This window comes from Onthophagus taurus, chromosome 1 (assembly GCF_036711975.1).
Source record: "Onthophagus taurus isolate NC chromosome 1, IU_Otau_3.0, whole genome shotgun sequence".
Classification (NCBI taxonomy): Eukaryota; Metazoa; Arthropoda; class Insecta; order Coleoptera; family Scarabaeidae; genus Onthophagus; species Onthophagus taurus.
In genome coordinates, this window is record NC_091966.1 from 17,955,196 (window position 1) to 17,974,885 (window position 19,690).

The 19,690-nt window shown below is 34.1% G+C and overlaps 1 protein-coding gene across 1 annotated transcript in view; it reads left to right on the forward strand.

The window, feature by feature from the left end:
* Positions 1-19,690, forward strand: part of LOC111424620 (N-acetylgalactosamine kinase) — a 47,716-nt gene that overhangs the window by 14,199 nt on the left and 13,827 nt on the right. The window contains exon 4 of the mRNA XM_023058233.2: positions 3,750-3,858. Coding sequence (XP_022914001.2) covers positions 3,750-3,858 — 109 coding nt within the window. The remainder of the gene's footprint in view (positions 1-3,749; positions 3,859-19,690) is intronic.

Sequence of the window (19,690 nt, forward strand, 5' to 3'; positions counted from 1 at the left end):
CTTCTGCTTGAAAAGTGGTTATGTCCGAGCTGAAGGGCAATTTAATGCGGCTATTTGGTCCACTAATGCCCAAACCTACTTCGGATGCAACTGTCTTTGAAGCATCCGTGTACCAGGCAAGGGCTCCTCTTTTTAGTTGAGGCTCACATACGGCTGGTCGAAATTGTATTCTGTCAGTATAACGTCCGTTTTAATTTCAATCAAATGAATTAGACATGGGACCTTGAGGATTTCGAGGTGTCCTCTGAGGTTACCCTGCATGAGCTTGAGTGAAGAGCATGTTTTCAGTGATAAGGCACTTAAAGCTGTCTCCTTTTGTATATATAAATGAAGTGGTGTGGGACCGAGTAGGGCTTCAAGATTTGTTTTTGGGCACCAAACCAGTGACTTTAATTTGCTACACGAACGTTCACAGCTAGCAATTGATAATGAAATAGTAAGGAGTATTTGAAACGCGATTGTTAGGTTTGGAAAAACATCTTCTCCGTACGAGATTATAAAGGTAAGAAGCTCTAATGGAAGTTTAGGTTCAATTTCTTTTCTATTGCGGAGTAACATTTTGCAGTCACATATTTCGACGGAAATTTCTGTTCCATTGAAATCTGTATTATAAAATTCACCTATTTTCAAGACCGTTATCATCATTATCCTGGTTTAATAAATTTTCAACGTCCAATAGAAATCATAATTTGGAATTAAGGCCAACATCGCTAGCCAATTCTCTGGGCATTTTTCGACGTCTTCTATCACGGATTGTTTAATGCAACAATCCCATTTTTCACAAAGAGGGTTGGTTTTTTTTATTGCGTTTTTACAGACATTGTCTCGAATTTGTGCAAGTTTAGTCGCTAATGTTTCAAGATCATGGAAAGCTTCTCTAAAATTCATTTTAGGATCTTATAATTTGAGCTACACTCGATCAGTTCTCTTCAAGATTTCATGCCAGAAATGGACTAAAGTTATAAAATTGAAATTCATTATGTTTTGTAACAAAATTGTAGCTTCGCTTCTGGTATCACTTGTGCTAGTACCTCTGCTACCTCTGCTAATTTTTCCATTACTCCTATTAACTCTTCCAGCTCATCGACAATAATTTTAACCGCTTGTGCTTTGGCGCTCCATCGTGTTTCAGACTGACGTTTCACAGTTTTCTTTAAAGCATTTTTTAGTAATTCCCATCGTTATGTTGAGCGTGAGAAAAAGAGATATATGTTTTCAATTATCCCAAAACATGTTACAACGATTGGATCTTGCTTAGCTGCTGTAACTCCTACTAAATTTAAAGAGTGATTATCACAATTTACAAATAGTGCTTTATTATTTTTTTCTATAATTCTTTGTTGAACGCCAGATATATGACCTGACATCACAGCAGCATTCTCATAACATTATCATATATCACAATAATTAATTATGTTACAATGATAATATTATTTTAAAATATATTTCTGAGAAATCCAGTAAAATAACAATTAAAATTATTCGAAATATCTTATATATTGGGTATGCGTTGGGAATTCTTTGGCGCTCCCTGCAAGTGGCGCCGGGAGCATGATAGATTTTATTGAACTAAAAGTAGAACTAACACTAGACCTAGAACTAGAAACATTCAGCTTTAGCCCTACGTCTCTTAAGACGGCTAAACCTGAATGTTTCTAGTTCTAGTGTTAGTTGTAATGCCAGTGTTAGTTCTAGTTTTAGTGGTTATTAAGCGTTAGATTGTTGTATATTTTTCATGGAAACAAAATTAGAACTAACATTAGACCTAGAACTACAAACATTTGGGTTTAGCCGTCTTAACAAACGTACAGCTAAACCCGATTGTTTCTTGTTCTAGGTCTATTGTTAGTTCTAATACTAGTGTTAGTTCTAGTTTTAGTTAAGTTAGCTAATGTTGACTCTATATTCATCGTATATGTATAATTATAGGTGTGAATTTTTCCAAAAAAACCACTGTTTGAGAACGATGAAAGATATTTATTTAATTTTTAAATCGGTGCTACGTTACGTTTCGACCAATAAGTTGGTCTTCTTCAGGCACGTCTAAAAATAGTATAATTTAAGATTTACCAACGAAATAGAAACTAACAATTCCATCAATTTTTTAGATTTAACCATTACCAAAAACTTAGAACTTAACAGGTTAGAATTTAATATTTTCAGAAAACCAACCACCACCGACGCGGTGATCCCCAAAAATTCGTTTCATGATATCAGACATAAGGAGGCTAGCTTCCGATTTTTATTTACTAGACTTAACAGAATCCCATTAAACCATAACGATTACGTCATGGAGCTCAACAGAATAATAAAAATAGGTCTAAATAACAAATACAACATCTCGGATATGCAAAGTGCTTTCGATAAGGTGCATCACTCTAATATTATTAAATTGATTTATCCTCATTCTAATAAAGTTAATAGGTTTATATCTTTACAATACATACCTCAGATGACACGCACTATAAATAAGTGCCTTCATGACTTCAATTTAACAGCCTCCTTCTCGAACGCCTCTTTGATTAGTAAATGTATAATTAATAATAAACATAAATTCTCACCACTTGACATGAGCGGTGTTTATAAACTTAAGTGCGCTGATTGTAACAAATTTTACATCGGACAGACAGGACGTAATCTTAAGATCAGATTTAGAGAACACGTGACTAAACAATCATCGGCCGTATACAAACACCTTTCAGATAATAATCACAATACCAACATCGACCAGATGCAAATGATTAAGAAAATTAATAAATCTAAAACACTGGACATATTAGAAGAGTTCTACATACATAAAAACTACCTTAACAATAAAGAACTTTTAATTAACGAAAACATCGAATTTAATAAACAGCGATATTTTTTGAAATTTTTGTAATACCAGTTTTTGGAAATCCTTACGTCTGCGCATTAACATTACTTTATTGTCATTATTGAGTTTAGTCACACATCGAACACGTTACAGTGAAGTCAAAAAGAATTTCAAGACCTGTTCTGCAAATTGTATTCCGGTCGTCATCTTGCAAAATACTGATTTTCAAGCATTAATAATTAATAAACACACATACACACATTGACATATATGTATATATAGTTAAAAAAGAGGCGAGCCGACCTTATATTTTAATGTTTTAATGTACAAAACGTCAACGTTTTTCCGAAATGTTTTTTTATATGTTTTTTATATGCGTTTTAGAATCCGACCCTCATGTAAATCTTTGAACTATAACTTAAAATTATGTACGTCTAAATAACGAATTATCTCCATTGCCTTTGCGATGTTAAATTTATATAGATCAAATCCTCCATTTGCTACATCCTAAGACGGTAAATATTCAATGTATAATTTTGTCTTAATTATTTGTATTGAACGTATAAAACCTTTATAGACGTGCCTGAAGAAGACCAACTTATTGGTCGAAACGTAACGTAGCACCGATTTAAAAATTAAATAAATATCTTTCATCGTTCTCAAACAGTGGTTTTTTTGGAAAAATTCACACCTATAACTAGTTTTAGTTGTTATTAAGTGTTAGATTTGTTGTATATTTTTCATGGAACCAAAATTACGTACGTCTCTTAAGACGTCTATTTGTGTGCATTAAAATTATTCACGAATTAAAAATTTTTCATATAACGGACTTTTGGTTATAACGGGCATTTCTTTTCCCGTATTAATTCGTGATATCGAGGTTTTACTACAATTTAATTTACTAGAATAATATTTTTTTTTGTTTTTATTTTAGTATCCAGTTTGCAAAGAAAAATTAGCCTCACTATGTGCAATATGCGAGAGATATATTGGAACTCAAGGAGGCGGAATGGATCAGGCGATCGCATTTTTAGCTACGAAAGGTAAATAAATCAAAAATTTTTTTACTAAGTACATCGGTTTCTATTTCTTAAAATATATTTCCAACATTCTTTCGTGATAAACTGACGTAGTTGCTATATTTTATGTTCGGGTCCTCGCCCCATTGCGCACTTGAAGAAAATGGAAAGGCGAGCGTCCGCTAAGTGCAATCACATTACAGTAACTTTACGCAACGTTTGCCGTAAACGGAATAAACGCAATAAGGGCAATGTGGCTGGCGACGACGTTTCACATAATAACACAAGATCATTCCACGCTATACGGCAATTTTATAATGAAAATTGGGAAAACTTCTCCTAAAAGTACTATTTATAGTTTTAGTTTAACCCAAATTTCCACGCGGAAGTAATTAGTAAAAAGTCATTTCAACCCCGAAAAACATCAAGTTAGATAAGTTAACTTTTCAGTGAGATAAAACCCCCCGTTTTGAAAACTATAACGAACTTTTATGCGATCCGTAAGCTAACCTGACCACATAAACCATCACAATTAGCCTTACAATTAATGAAATGAGCCCTCGCTATTGCGGAAACGACACCATTAACTAAATTCCGGATGCCGGTGAATTGCAACTTCTGCCCAACGAACGCGGGAACATCATATTTTACCCGGAACGTGATAACATTAACCATTTCGTACGTTCTTGCCACACATTCACCCGTTCAGTTTCCTATACTATTTTCTCTGCGCAGTGTGATAACTCGAATACATTGTATTCTACAAACCATGTTTATGTCCCTATTGATTTTATCTTCATACCTTGCAGTTTTTCCATTAACATGATTAAACAAAGTAACTGCCGTTCGTAAGTAAGTCTTGATAAAATTAAATCCTAAGTAAAATTTTTACTTAACGGAAACGTTTATAGATTGTTACATAAAAATTAAAGACGCACTTAAAAAAATTAATTTTACTATTTGTACATTCTATGCAAATTTCTAAATTAGTAGTATTTTGACAATTTTCATTAAAATACTGAAATGTCGGGACAGGTAAAATCGATGTTTCAATTTTAAGCGAATAAAATGTACTAACATAAATTTTAGCAAATGCATTCACGATTTTATAGTATCAAAGCAATAAAATGTAATGCTTGAAAATGTTTTATATTGAACAATTTTTATTATTAAAGCTTATATTTTTGTGAATTATGTATATATTTATGTGTGAATATTATAAATTATAACACATACAATATTAATTAATTTTTATAGAGTTAACAAGGGTTGCAAACTATGCAAGTTGCTACATAAAATAGATCAAAATAAAGTTTACATATTTCTTACACATAAGGAAAAAGAAAAAAGTCTAGGGCGAGTTATAAAGGTTTGGAATTAAGAGAAAAAGTATTTAATCGCTTATATTTCGGTAATCAAACTTCCTATCAAACATACTAACTTTTTAGTTTTTTTTAATTGATTTTCGATCCACCCGATCGATATTGGATCCATTAACTAAACATAAAATACCTTTTTGTAATTCGCGAAAGCTATTACAGTACTCAAACGAGTGCTGTAATGAGACTCCTTACAGCATCCGATGCTGTAATGAGATTTTAGTAACATTTCATGGAACCAGTTCAAGTTGGTGAGGTTGGGTCATTAATTTTTCTAGTTGTCAATGTGACAATGTTTGTCTATGAATGCTTAAACACGTTCTTAGCATCGAATACAAGGTCCACAATGATGAGGACATTGAACTCAGCAATTTCTCTTATTTTGGGAGGTGTACATGAAAATTTTTTTTCAGGTGAATACATTTTGTATTTTGACAATTTCTAATTGTCAATTCAAATTTCTATTTTCAATGTTACGGTGTTACCAACTGCTACATACCTATTTACCTACATTGTCAAAATTTATTTTATTTTTGTAAAAAAAAAGGATAAAAACGCGAATTACAAAAATAACAAATAAAAACACGTTTTGTAAGACTTAAAGCACTCATTCATTAAAAGCTCGTGGCTTCGCCACTCGTTTTTCAACTTCAATTCGTGCATTTCAAGCGTGTCTTACGGAACTAGTTTTTTAATATACTATTATTTCATACTGTTCGGTATATTGATGCTTAATAGTAAGTGCCGAACATCATCAATTACATCATCAATTTGAGTACGGTAAGTGAGCTATAACATCACAAGGCCGGTAAGTGTTACTAAGCAACATTTACCAGACAGTTCCAGTATAAATTCAATATAACAACAAAGTGTTACAACACCGTTGCCATAGAAAAAATGGTGTCAAAATGTAATGTCATTTTTAACTTTTAAAATAAGTCAATATTTTACACCGTAATTGCTATTGTATAATGTTATGCGATGTGTGTCCGGTATGTCTTGTAACAGTATTTGTTTAGATATTCCAGCTAGCATATCCCACATGTGTTCTATGGGGTTTAAATCAGGGCTATGTGCAGGTTATTCTATTCTGCTAACATCGAAATCATCCAGGTGTTCGTGCATGAACACGAAGTAGTCACCAATAAATGGGCCGAAGAGGACCACGTGTTCAGCCAAAATTTCTTCAATATACCGAGCCGCGTTGAGATTGTCGTTGATAAAGCTCCATACGTGCTTCGAAGCAGATTCCCCCCAAACCATTACAGATTCTCCCTGGTATTATACTTTTTGAGAGAAGTTACACTGAGCATAACGCTCTCCTGCTCTTCTCCAAACTCTCTCTCGACCATTTGAAGAGTACAAGCCGAACCTCGACTCGTCTGAGAACAGTACGTTTTGCCACTCTGCATTGGTCCAGTGAACATGATCTCGTGCAAATTGTAATTGAGCAACACGATGTTCTCGAAGCAACTGTGGTCCAGATGCTGGTCTCTGTGATCTCAACCCCGCATCTTCAAATCTCCTTCTTAATGTCCATTCACTCATGTTCTCCCGACGCACTTGTTCCAGACGATTTCTCACCTTAACTGCTGTGGTGTGTCGATTTCGTAACACGATCGTTACAATATATCGATCATCACGGGGTTGTGTGGTACGTCTTCTTCCTGGCCCAGGCCGTCTGATAACGGTACTCTGTATCGCGCCTAGAACACGAGCAGCATGAGTGCTGCGCCCATCTTCCACCAAAGCCACTGCCTTCGCAACTTCTGCAAGACTTAAAGGCATTTTTCTTGTCTAGCAACGTTAACGACACTAAACGTCACAAAAATGTTTTCGTCAATTTCCATGGCTTGCTTTAAATGCTGATGGTGCTGCCGAAGAAGCTGCGTTATTCTTTAGAGCTTGTAACTTTGGTGTTAACAACAACAAAAACTTATTAAAGCTCCTTATGTTTAAAATTAATTTCCTTTGTCGGTGCACCTCACAGCAAGCTTCAAAGTGTAGGAAGAAAGCACGCATTAGCGTTATTCACTATTGTTGAAATGAAAGAGCGCCAAAATGGGGAAGGCGCCTACAGAAATATTGGCAAAGGGTAGAACTTTCAAATAAAAAAAAAACCTTATTCAAATCGAGCAATAAGTTCAAAGGTATTGTAGTTTGAAACTGGTGATCATTGCGTTTTTTATGCCGCTGAGTGTATTAAAAATATTAATTACATGTTTTTTCTTATTCTAAATCCTTTGCAATGTTATGTTAAGTTTCAATTTTTGCCCTGAATCAGTATAGTTTCATGGGTAACAGGGGAAATGGGGTTGAGATGATTGGATTCAGGATGAAGCTAAATTTAATCTTCGAGATAAGATTGGAATGATTTTGTTCGAAATTATAACCTTGTAAAATGATAGACTGAATTGCGACATTTTTCAGAATACTAGATACTACTGCTAATATAAGGCTGGGCTGTGTTTGCCAAAGACTGGATACTGCTTCTACTAGAAGAACAAATTTCTTTTTCCATTTGATTGAGATTGTATGTGAAACGAATTTCCTTCTTTCTGATAATTTTTTATCGAATGCAAGATGGGGTACCGATGTGTTCAACCGTTTCCGGTATTTTCTCAGATATCTATGTTAATTATTATGAGTATACAAAATATATAATACAATTTTTTAACACGGAATTTGAAGTAGTTTAACATAAACCCAGTTTTTAAAACGGGAAAGAAATTGTCGACAATTTCTTATCAACAACAAACATGAATTTCATTTTTCAGAACTTAGCGGTATATACCAATCAACTGCAATTGCTGTGCTAAATTTTATATCGGCCAAACAGGTGGATGCTTGAAAAGCCGAACTAAACAACTTTTATCTAAATATTACTCATCTTTTTTTCAATAATTCTTGTGTCAGATACAAGAAAATAATAATTCCGACGTTCGAAGAATATTTTATACCTATTAATACAAAAACTTGACAAAGGCTATGGTTAAATAACCTAATTACGACAACCTTAACAATCGACGTTCTTTTCTAAAATGTTACTTTTGAAATCCGTTTCCCATTTTTTCGCTTAATGTTCCTGTCATGATCTCTGTTATAACCTTATACTTTTCTTGTTAGTCCGTTGTCTGACTTGATTTTATTTAGTGTTCGACTTTACTGTATTAACTGTATTATTCAACTTATTAATCATTCGGTGAAGGATCCGGTGATCGAGGTAGCCACTACACATTCTCTCGCAATGAAAAGAGGTGCTCAGGAAAATGTTTCCTAAGAAAAGTGATGGATTGTCTTGAGGTGTGGCTAGTAGCCCTATCCAAATGTAAAATTTGGCGATATAACCTGTCTCATATACGTAAAACGCAAGTTATCTTGGCCTTGAAGGGCGAGGATTGATGTCCTCAGCCTGTCGAACTATTTTCATGTTTTCTGGTGTTCTAACAGTTCGATCATTTCCCCGAGCTATTCCATGTCTCCCAGTTCCTTTTATTCTAAAGTAGTTAAACCATTTTAATATTGTAGGGCGAGAAGGGACGGCGCCCCATCTATCAACATTGAAGTGAGTTTGAAATCTTCGCAGTGTTTGCACTACTGAATGACCGGTTGCTACAAAGGTGTCGTAAACAAAGACGCGTTTCATTACCTATTCTGAAAACGTCATTCCCCACTTTGTGTAGTTACACCCGTTACAAAAATGTAATAGCTACGGGACACTGTACAAACGGCAAAACTTCAGCAAAAATTACTTCAACGTTGTAATCTCGTCTCATAAAACGGACACAATTAAACATCGGTAAAAAACAAATTAAATTTTAGAATATAGATAACAAATCAATCTTGTTTATGTTTTAATATCTATTTATTTATTTATTAAATTTGTTTTAAATTTTTTTTTATTTATCATGTTATCTCTGATAGTTTTTGAGATACGATGTATTTAAATTTCAATTCTATACCCCTAGTGATTGTTAATAAGCAGAGTCGGATTGAAAAACTAATAATAAGGACATTTATTGAATTATAAATGTATTAAACGCTGAGATTTTGATCACTGAGATACTGAATCTAAATCAAATTTGCATTTTAAATGGCTGCGGGTGTTCTGCTAAATTTGCATATCGTCCACTATTGATTTTCTATCATTCATGGCGAATTATGTTTCTCTTTCATGAGCTAATGTACTCGTCACTACGTAAATAACTGCACTTTATAATTAGACTATTTCTATTCACTTGTGCAATGTATTTTAATATAAGAAGTGTTACATCTAAGAATTTTTGATGTTTGGTTAGTTGGTGTAGGTTAAATTGTAGAGTTAAATTTGTTCAATATATAAAGATACACCTTAATTGATATGTTGATTTCGGATCAACATATTCGGATCAACATATACACAGAAGCTAGTCGGAGAGGTCCAACTAGCTTCTCCTATAGTGTCTTCTTCTTTCAGGAGGCGTATTGCTTCTTTAGTGTCGATTTTCCTGCCTTAGCACTTCCTGTGATATTGACTACCAACTGTCTCGCCTTCTTTTAGGTGGTCGTCCTATAGGTCTTCTTCCGTGTTGTGTGTTGTTTCGCACAATCTTGGCTATTCTGTCGTAACACATCCGATTGACGTGCTGGTTCCATTCATTTCTTCTTCTCCTTGTTCATCTTACCACGTCACGTGGTAAGTTTTTGCACTTTTCTCTTATTTATACAGACTGTATTTCTTTGTCAGTCGGTTCATGTGTATCCCGTTATTGCAAGAGTCTTCATTTCGGCTTTTCTCAGGATCCTCGTTATTACTGATGTATCAGTTCTTGTTTCCGCACCATATGTCATCACTGGTCATACACATGTTTTACATATTCTCGACTTGCAATCTGTACTTAGGTGTTTGCTTTTCTTAGATTGGATATTTGAGGTATACTAAATCCTGTACTTGATATTCTGCAACCAAAGTATTCCAATGACATGGTTTGTTTCATGTTATTATGTATTACTAGCTTACAGCGTAGCAGTTCTGCTGAAGGATTACAACGCTAATAATAGTTAAGACATTTTTCACGACAAATTTTATTCTCTACAAAATAAGATATTTACAATGAAATCTAAGAAGGTAAAACTTAATCAGGCAAACTTTTTTAAATTACCCAGAAATTTACACGCCCAAAAAGAAGTGTTGGAATTCTTAGCCGTTTTAGTATCAGCTAAGAAAGATGAACAAACATTTACAAAAACTATAAACTAGAATATATTCGGACTGTTGAACAAAAACGGAAAAAACAAAATAAAGCTGTAATTGATAATGCTGGAAATAAAATTAAAAAAATGTGGGAGGTTATAAACGGACAACGACAAAACTCAAAAAAAGAAAATAGTCATGATAATAATTTGAGTGCCTCTGGTTTCAGTGAACACTTTGAAGTCATGATGCAGTCACTGTTGGACAAAACATACAAACAAACAGACTCTTTCTTGTTGTTATTTCGCACTAATGAGTGAAGCAGAAGTACTGCATGTTATTAAGACATCTAAACTAAGACATGAGATCTAAAAGTTAAGAAAACGGAGGATATATATGGCTGTACGACTTACATAATGAAGAAGGTTGCGACTGAGATTGTTCCTGTTTTAACGACAATAATAATAAATGCATCAAAGAAGAAATTTTTCCGGATAAGATTGAAAACTGCAAAAGTCATTCCGATTTTCAAAAAGGGAGATGACAGTTTATATGAAAATTATTGGCCATAGATTTAGATTTATTACCAGTGTTCTCAAAAATTTTTGAGCAACTGATTACGAAGTGTCTTACGAGTTACTTACATAAGAACAATATATTATCCGAATCACAGCATGGCTATAGAGTGGCAAGATCAACTACAACGGCTATTATGAAAATTATAAATGATGTAATTGAAGTACACGATAAATTTGAAAAATCAAAAATGATTTGTTGTGACCTAAGCCGAGTTTTCATCACTGTGGATGGTTTCATATTGTTGCACAAGCTGCACTATTACGGGGTGAGCGAAATTCCACACAAGCTCATAAAATCATATCTCTCTGCAATGACGAAATGTGTTCATGGGTTACCGCAATGGTCCATCCTCTGTCCCTTGCCCTTGATATTTATAATATACGTACATGACTTACCGGAAAATATAACTAGTGCTACTTCGTGCCTGTATGCCGACGATACAACATTTGTGGTGCGTGATGCGACGTTGCAAGCCATCAATTCAAATAGCACCGCAATACTAGATACAACTTCAGACTGGATGAGTGCCAACAGACTATTGCTAAACAATGACAAAACTCAAACGTTGGTTTTCTTTCCACTGAAAAATAAAATCCCATGTAAAGTTCTTGGGTCTACACGTCGACTCTTCCCTCAGCTGGAACCTTCATATCGATGTGATTTGCAAACATCTCGCAAGTGCAGTTTATCTAGTGCGAAGGTTAAGGTGTTGTGCTACCCTGGAGGCCGCAGGAGCTGCGTACTTCTTCTGCTTCCATGCTATTGCCGGGTATGGAATATTAGTTTGGGGTTCAGCTCCTGGTATAAAGAGACCCTCTTTATACCAGGAGCATTGTCCTGCAGAAAAGTTGTGTGCGGGCACTTGGCGGATTGAAACCCACAGACAGTTGTAAACCCTCCTTTATAAATCATAATATCCTTACCATTCCTGGTACATACCTCTTGGCTTGATTAGTTTATGTTCATAATTGTAAAGGCAAATTGCGGACGAACTCTCAGTATAATACGAAAAATAGAGAACTTTTAGAAATTCCTGTAAGTCACACAGCAGGGTATTGACTATCAGGGGGCAAAGCTGTACAATAGATTGCCAAACCATGTAAAACTTTTAAACACACAAAAATTTTGTAAATACATCAAAGCCGTGATTATTAGACATTGCTTCTATTTAGTCGATGAATTAACAAATTGTATGCCTCTCGATTTTTCTTAATGTAATCCTCATATTGTTATTGTATCATTGTGTTATATTATGTTATGTATGTCTGACGTTTTCTTGGATTCGTTTTGTGTCAACAAATAATTAAATAAATTTCAATTTCAATAAAAATTTCAATTCAATATTACTGTTTCATAAAGTCGTCACGTCACGGACCCCACGATACCTCTATGACAAAATAGCATTTAAGTCAGATGACGGAAGATATCCAACCAGATTTTGTCTTACAATCATACCACCTAAGTGTAGAACATCATTGTTTCAGCAGTCTTTCACATACCATGTCTATAAATCTTACGGGAGTTTGCCAGTGTTGTTGTGACAATTAAGTATGCCGAGTTTTAAAAGGCAGGTAGCTGAGAGGAGAGACTGAGAGACAGAGAGGATCTGTGCATTACTTAATGTGTGGTTTATTTAAACAATGGTAACTTCTTTATAACAATCTGTGATGTACTTTGATTTGCGGTCGTGCATTGATGTGCGGTCTGAGCTTATATATGTCTTGTCCGTATGCTATTTGTTTCATCATCTATTATATTCACAACTCTACTTTATATAATTTTTTTTTCTTTATGTTTATACATTAATTTTAGTTTACATTTTATTTTATTTTATTTTTATTTTGGTTTATTTTATTTTATTTCCTTTCAAGGTTGGTTAGAACAGACTAAAGTCTAGCACCCGCCGTCTGTGAAATTATTCTTTATTTTGTCTTATTTTATTATGTAAGTTATATGGTGCACAATAATAGTATATTGTTTTATATGGAAGAGAAGCAGTGCTTTTTATGGCGTGGTCTGTCGCTTAGCGACGAACGCAGTGAGTCGCTAATGACAGATGAGCCGTTAAAATTGTGGCGTGTCCGACAGTTTTCCGGACGAACGAAGTGAGTCCGGCAATGACGGACCAGCCACAACGAATCTGCTTCTCTTCCGAATAAAACATAGTATTTTTTCTTCAAACGTTGCAAATAATTGCAATATAAATTTTAATAAATTTAATAAAATGACAATTAACTTATTATGTATTAATGAGAAATCGAAGGACGTCATGACAAAATAACGTTAGCAACGACGACGTAAATTTGACAACCAATAAAAAAAATAAACAGTTTTGCGCGAATTTTAACTTTTAACTGTTAGTTAAATTTATTTTGTACAAAATGTCGTCCGAAATTAACGATATCGCGAAGAAGGTAATAGAAAATAGTTTCCAATACGGCGCTAAAGTGACATGTGCTTCAGCGCTATGGCGCTAAAGTGAAATTTACTTTAGCGCCATAACGCTGAAGTACTTTTTTGCTATGTTGATCTTACCAACCGTCGTTATGCAACAATGACTTACTTCTACCGCGAGTAAACACGACAACAAAGTTGTCATTTAATGACGTTTGAAGAAAAAGTTTATTATTATTATAATTTTTAAGGTATTAGTTTACCCCCACTACCCCAAATATACGACGCCTTTACACCAAACATTTGACTGTGCAACTAATTTACAGTTTTGTTTAAAATATTTTCAATATACCTGACAGTTTTATCACATCATTCTTACGAAAACTTACATATTAACCCCCGGAACTTCGCTGGGGTTGATCTAGGACGAATGAGAAAAAACACAACTAATATTTTTGAACGTACTACAAGCACATGTATTTAACGCCATTCAAAACGATAGAGTGGTTTTTAACAAAACCCGAAAAAATAAGGGTAGTTCGCCCCTTGTCACCCTGTGGTATATGTGTGATACATCAAACATCACAAACATCGTACGAATGTACTTTTTTCCCACACATTCAACTCCTAAAACTCGGCTCAGGTTCTTTTACCGCACCTTATTTTGATCCATTTTAAGACTGTACCTAATTTCGTCAAACCCGATGTCACACAGTTGTGACACTTCCTTTGTAAAAAGTATTTCCGAACAATTATATATTATATAGAAACTACTTCATATTTTTGTATTTAAAAATTATCACTGATGTTTGGCTAACCTGAACGTATTTTCAGACCCTTTGTATAACAGACATACAAATTATTAAATTTAATCTTTGTACTTTTGTACCAGCACATCTAATTTTGGAAGTGCCGCGAGGTGCATTTCTTGGACTTATTTTATACAGTACCTACACATTTCTGTTTTGTGTAATTGCAGTTATCACATACACCCAGGTATTACACATGTTTTCCATACTTTTATAATTGCGAATTTTATAAACGCATCAATGTGGAACACTGAATTCGGAATTGTAAACTTTGTAACTAGCTTGTAATTTATAAATTAATTTATTTCTTTTATAATGTTACTCTGCTGCCAGAGATTGTTATGCGTACTTTTAAAATTGGAATTTTTGGTGGTTATTGTAATGGTTAAAATTATTTTGTTATAAGGAGATATAAAATATTTATAATACTATCCATTATCCAAGATTTTTTATTTGTAGATTTATATTTCTTTATTGTAAACATGTGAAAGGTTTACTGGAGAAAAATGTAAAAGCGGGTCAGGTTTCTACCCAAATAAAATAAAGCGAAAATGGGTATTACGCATAAACATCCTTGTCCATTGGAATATAACTCTCCAGAGAGTTTTAGAACAACTTCTATTCCCTTCCTTTAACACTTTACGGGAGAGGCGATTATCTGCTTGAAGCGTTAAAAGAGGCTCCCTTTTGATGGGGTCGAAATTATCCTTATGATAATTCGCAGTTCGTGGAATACTTAACCCTCATTTACATTCAGTGTGCTAAATTAATGCCTTCTGTGTTTGTTCACTTAGGTATTATTACTTGTTTAATTGAGTAAACTAAATTGTTGCAAAATTGTGACGAATTTTTGATTAATATCGATTGCAGGTAAATTTATTGCTTAGAGGAATATTTGAAATCACATAAATTCAACTAATCGGACCAGATTGTCCCCTCCTGTGGATTGGTAACTTGAGCACATCCATTTCCTAGTTTGAGCATCGAAGCCGCACGGAGACTGGCATCATCGATATTATTCGGATTGAAGGAACGCCGTTCGCGATATTGCCGGATATTTCCGTAGATCCGGAACTCGAATTGGCTTTTGTGGGGTGCACGCTTCGTACTTACATTGTTCGCCAGCTGTAAAATCCCCGAATGGGATTTGCGTATTTGAATTCTCGCAAAAATTGCCCTCATGAATTGTAATGGAAAGAGAGAAACCAACGACCACGGAAACCACACACTCGCAATATTGAGCGGTTGATTGGTTACTGTTATTTTTTTTCTTTTCAAATTTTCCAATTCCGCACGGTTATTACCTTCCGTATTCGCCTTAATTAGGAATGAATTGAATAAGGTCGAATGAGGTTTAAAGAACCAATTATAAAATGCGCCCACATATTTTGTATTATGGAGTAAATTGATATTTGATTTTTTTTACGTGGGTGGTTCATCCAAATATGATGTGAATTTATAATGAAAATCAGTAATTTGAAGAAAAATTATAGAAGAATTTTATGTTCTGTTCAATATATTTATAATTTATATCATTCATGTTATAATTTAAAAGCTTTCAGTACCTACTTAAAAGCTTTAAGTGAATGATTTCGTCAAACGTTTACTTTTGAATATTAATTCTCTTAAACTTCTGCCGGATTTTATAAATTTCCTTTTAATCTTTAATGTTGAACAGATAAAACTTTGAATTTGGAGATGTAATATTACGGGAAGTGGCTTCGCTTTTATGACTTGATTTGGGAAAAAATAATAAAAGTTTAGTGCTTCAACTCCTGTACAACCGTAAAATATTTTATGGATTTTAGAGTTTTCAATTAGGTTTTATTTCGAAATAATTTAATGCTTTTATGCGTTATGGATTTTTATTAACAACACTTATTTTAATCATCTTACAACTTTTTCTTAAATTCGTATAAAGCGATACATTAACAGGTTTAGGGCCGGTTGTACCACCTCCCGATAAACTATCTAGCGGATAATTACCATGGTTACAGCGGTTTTAAACGCTCTCATTGGCTAAGGGCTGGTTGTACTAACTCCCGATAAATTTATCCGATAGATAAATTGGCGCACTTTGCCAATGAGAGCGCTTAAAACCGCTGTATCCATGGTAATTATCCGTTAAATAGTTTATCGGGAGGTGGTACAACCGGCCCTAAGGCTCGTTACTACCATCTTCTGGTTAAGCTATCTAAGGGATTATTACTATGGTTACGGCTATTTTATGCGCTCTGATTGGCTAATAGATGGGTTTATCTATAAGATAAATTTAACTAAAAGATGGTAATAATGGACCTTAGTGCGCCAATTTATCTATGGGATAAACGTATCGGGAGGTGGTACAACCGGCCCTAAATGTAATAAACTTCACCTCGTAAACCTATGCGAAGTTAGCCCCCAATTTATCTAGCCCCCAATTAGATAGGATTTTACATGTATAGTATTTTGATTATAACAAGAGAACCAGTCAACCGATTTCGATAAACAATGTCTCATTCGAAAGCTAAATCCTTGGCCAATACGAAAATGGAAATGCCCGATTCAAAATCTCTCTCGAATTCCGTTAAAACGCTAAAATAATGCGAAGGTACACGAAAATAACACAAAAATGACCTTTTTTAAATGGTGATAACTCGCAAACGATGTACCCGATGATCAAGCTCTATACGTCATTCGATTCGTCATAGTTTCTTCTATCGAAATCACAAAATGCCCGATTTCAATTCTCTCCCGTTAACATTGTGCAGCCCTCGGAATGACACTGTGTTCGGCTCGTTGTTTATGCACGTATGAACGCCCGAAAATCTAGCCCCCAACGGTTTGACGGATTTTAATGTTTTATATCTCAATTAAAAGTACGTGTCTGGCTGAATGCGGTTGTCGAAATGCCCGATTCGAAATATTTAAGGATTATGATTAAAACACAAAAAAACGAATTAATAATTGATCTTAATAATTGATCAAACAGATTAATAAAACACATCAATTATCTCCTTAACTAATTGACCAGTTTTAGTTATCAACGTCTCGATCGAAAGTATGATCTACAATGAATGCGAAGATGGAAATGCCCGATTTCAAAATTTACTAATTACCTACGTATGACATTCTATTACATGAAACTGTAAGTGCATTTTTTTCGAAACATCCTTTTTACATCTGGTTAACACGATTCCTAAAAAACTACTCATTCGATTGACTTGAAATTTGAACTGCACTTTCAAATAGCATCTTTCTATCGTATGACCTACAGAGAAACTGATACGCGATATACACATTATTTTTTTTTTTGAGATAAACTTATCGATTTGAAGAACAAAATCGATTATCTTAATTTGACTAGGCGACATTTTGCCAATAATATTTTTTTTGCTTAGTTCTAGTTCAAACGATAATCACAAGTACATATATAGAAAAGAACATCATTTGATTTTTGAGTTTCAGATTATTTCAGGGATAGATATTGTATCAACCAGCAACTTAGACAATCCACGCACCAACATGGTTGAGGGACAATGTAAAGATTATTTTCTATAAGCAGTTCTTCTTAAATAAGTGAATATATCATGAAAACACATGGAAAAGATTAAATTGAAATACCACATAATTTGGCAGCCAAAAATACCCAAAGAAATCATTTTATTTGATACAAAAAAGAGACTGCCCCCTTAAAAAGCATGCATTAGATTATACTAGCATTATATGGAGTGCTTTACACTCAATTTCAAATTATTTCATGTTTTGACAATGTTAATAATTAAAGCTTTATAATTTTTCAAGCACAAAATGTAAAAATTTATTGAATGGTACCGTTTGCAACATTACACCGTTCAAATCGCGAATTATCACGATATGTTTTGGTAAATTAATAAAATTGAAAACGACTCACCGAATGCATGTTGCTTCCCTTGGATTTTACTTCGAAGTTCAGCTGGGAAGAAAAGATAAATTAATTTATTGTGACAAAAAAAAAGAATTAATACGATACCTTCGCATCCTTCAACATCCATAAAATGGCAATCCCATGATGTCCTATATCACATCACTAATATCACCTAACACTTAGCATCAATATAGCACACATTTATCACTTAATTTAAGTAATAAGTTTTATTTTTCTAAACTACTTTATCACCCTTAAATGCCCGCATATCAACTAAAATGCGTTATTAGCGAATCAACTTCCAAACATCCCCTCCTTAATTTATTGTGGGAAGAAGGAATACTGGAGGTGAATAAACAAAAAAAAGGTAAAGACGACGGGCCAAAGCGGTTCTAAATCGTTTTTTGGTTTTAAAACTCAACCTTTCAATAAAAAAATTACTCGTTTTCTCGCAACATTTCAAATAAAACTTACGTCATTTTACTAAAATAAAACGCACTAATCGAATTTCAATGATTAACACTTCCTGCAAAAGAAAGTCTATCCCCCAATATAAAAAAGATAATTTAAACTAAACCGACTATAATTAGAGAACGGTTTGACGGATTTTAATGTTTTATATCTCAATCGAAAGTTTGGGGGCTAGACTTCCAGTCGGCAGATTCATAGGGTCATTTCAATAGCCGTACGCAGGTAATTAGTAAATTTTGAAATCGAGCATTTCCACCTTCGTATTCATTGTAGATCATACTTTCGATCGAGATGTTGATGACTAAAATTGGTCAATTAGTTAAGGAGATAATTGATGTGTTTGATTAATTCGTTTTTTTGTGTTTTAATCAAAATCCCTAAATATTTAGAATCGGGCATTTCGACAACCGCATTCAGCCAGACACATACTTTTAATTAAGATATAAAACATTAAAATCCGTCAAACCGTTCTCTAATTATAGTCGATTTACTTTAAATTAATTTTTTTATATTGGGGGCTAGACTTTCGGGCGTTCACACGTGCATAAACAACTAGCCGAACACGGTGTCATTCCGAGGGCTGTACAAGGTTAACGGGAGAGAATTGAAATCGGGCATTTTGTGATTTCGATAGAAAACACTATGACGAATCGAATGACGTATAGATCTTGATCATCGGGTACATCGTTTACGGCTTATCACCACTTAAAAGAGGTCATTTCTGTGTTATTTTCGTCTACCGAAAGAGATTTAAGCGCAATTCGAAAGAGATTTCGAATCGGGCATTTCCACTTTTGTATTGGCCAAGGATTGAGCTTTCGAATGAGACATTGTTTATCGAAATCGGTTGACTGGTTCTCTTGTTATAATCAAAATACTATACATGTAAAATGCTATCTAATTGGGGGCTAACTTCGCATAGGTACCTCGTAAACGTCTAAGATATATCCATTTATTATAACATACAATTTTCCCAAAACGTTTAAAAACAACTTAAGTATACAACTAAATTACCGTATGGGGATTAAAGTTTTACGTCATGTATTCTCAGCTCAGAATCTAACGTATTCTGAGTGCAGTTGCGGGATCTAAAGTTAGAAATTAGTTTAGAGTTAAATTAAATTAAGTTTAGAATTTAATTGAATAGAGTTTGTGTTGTGTTAGA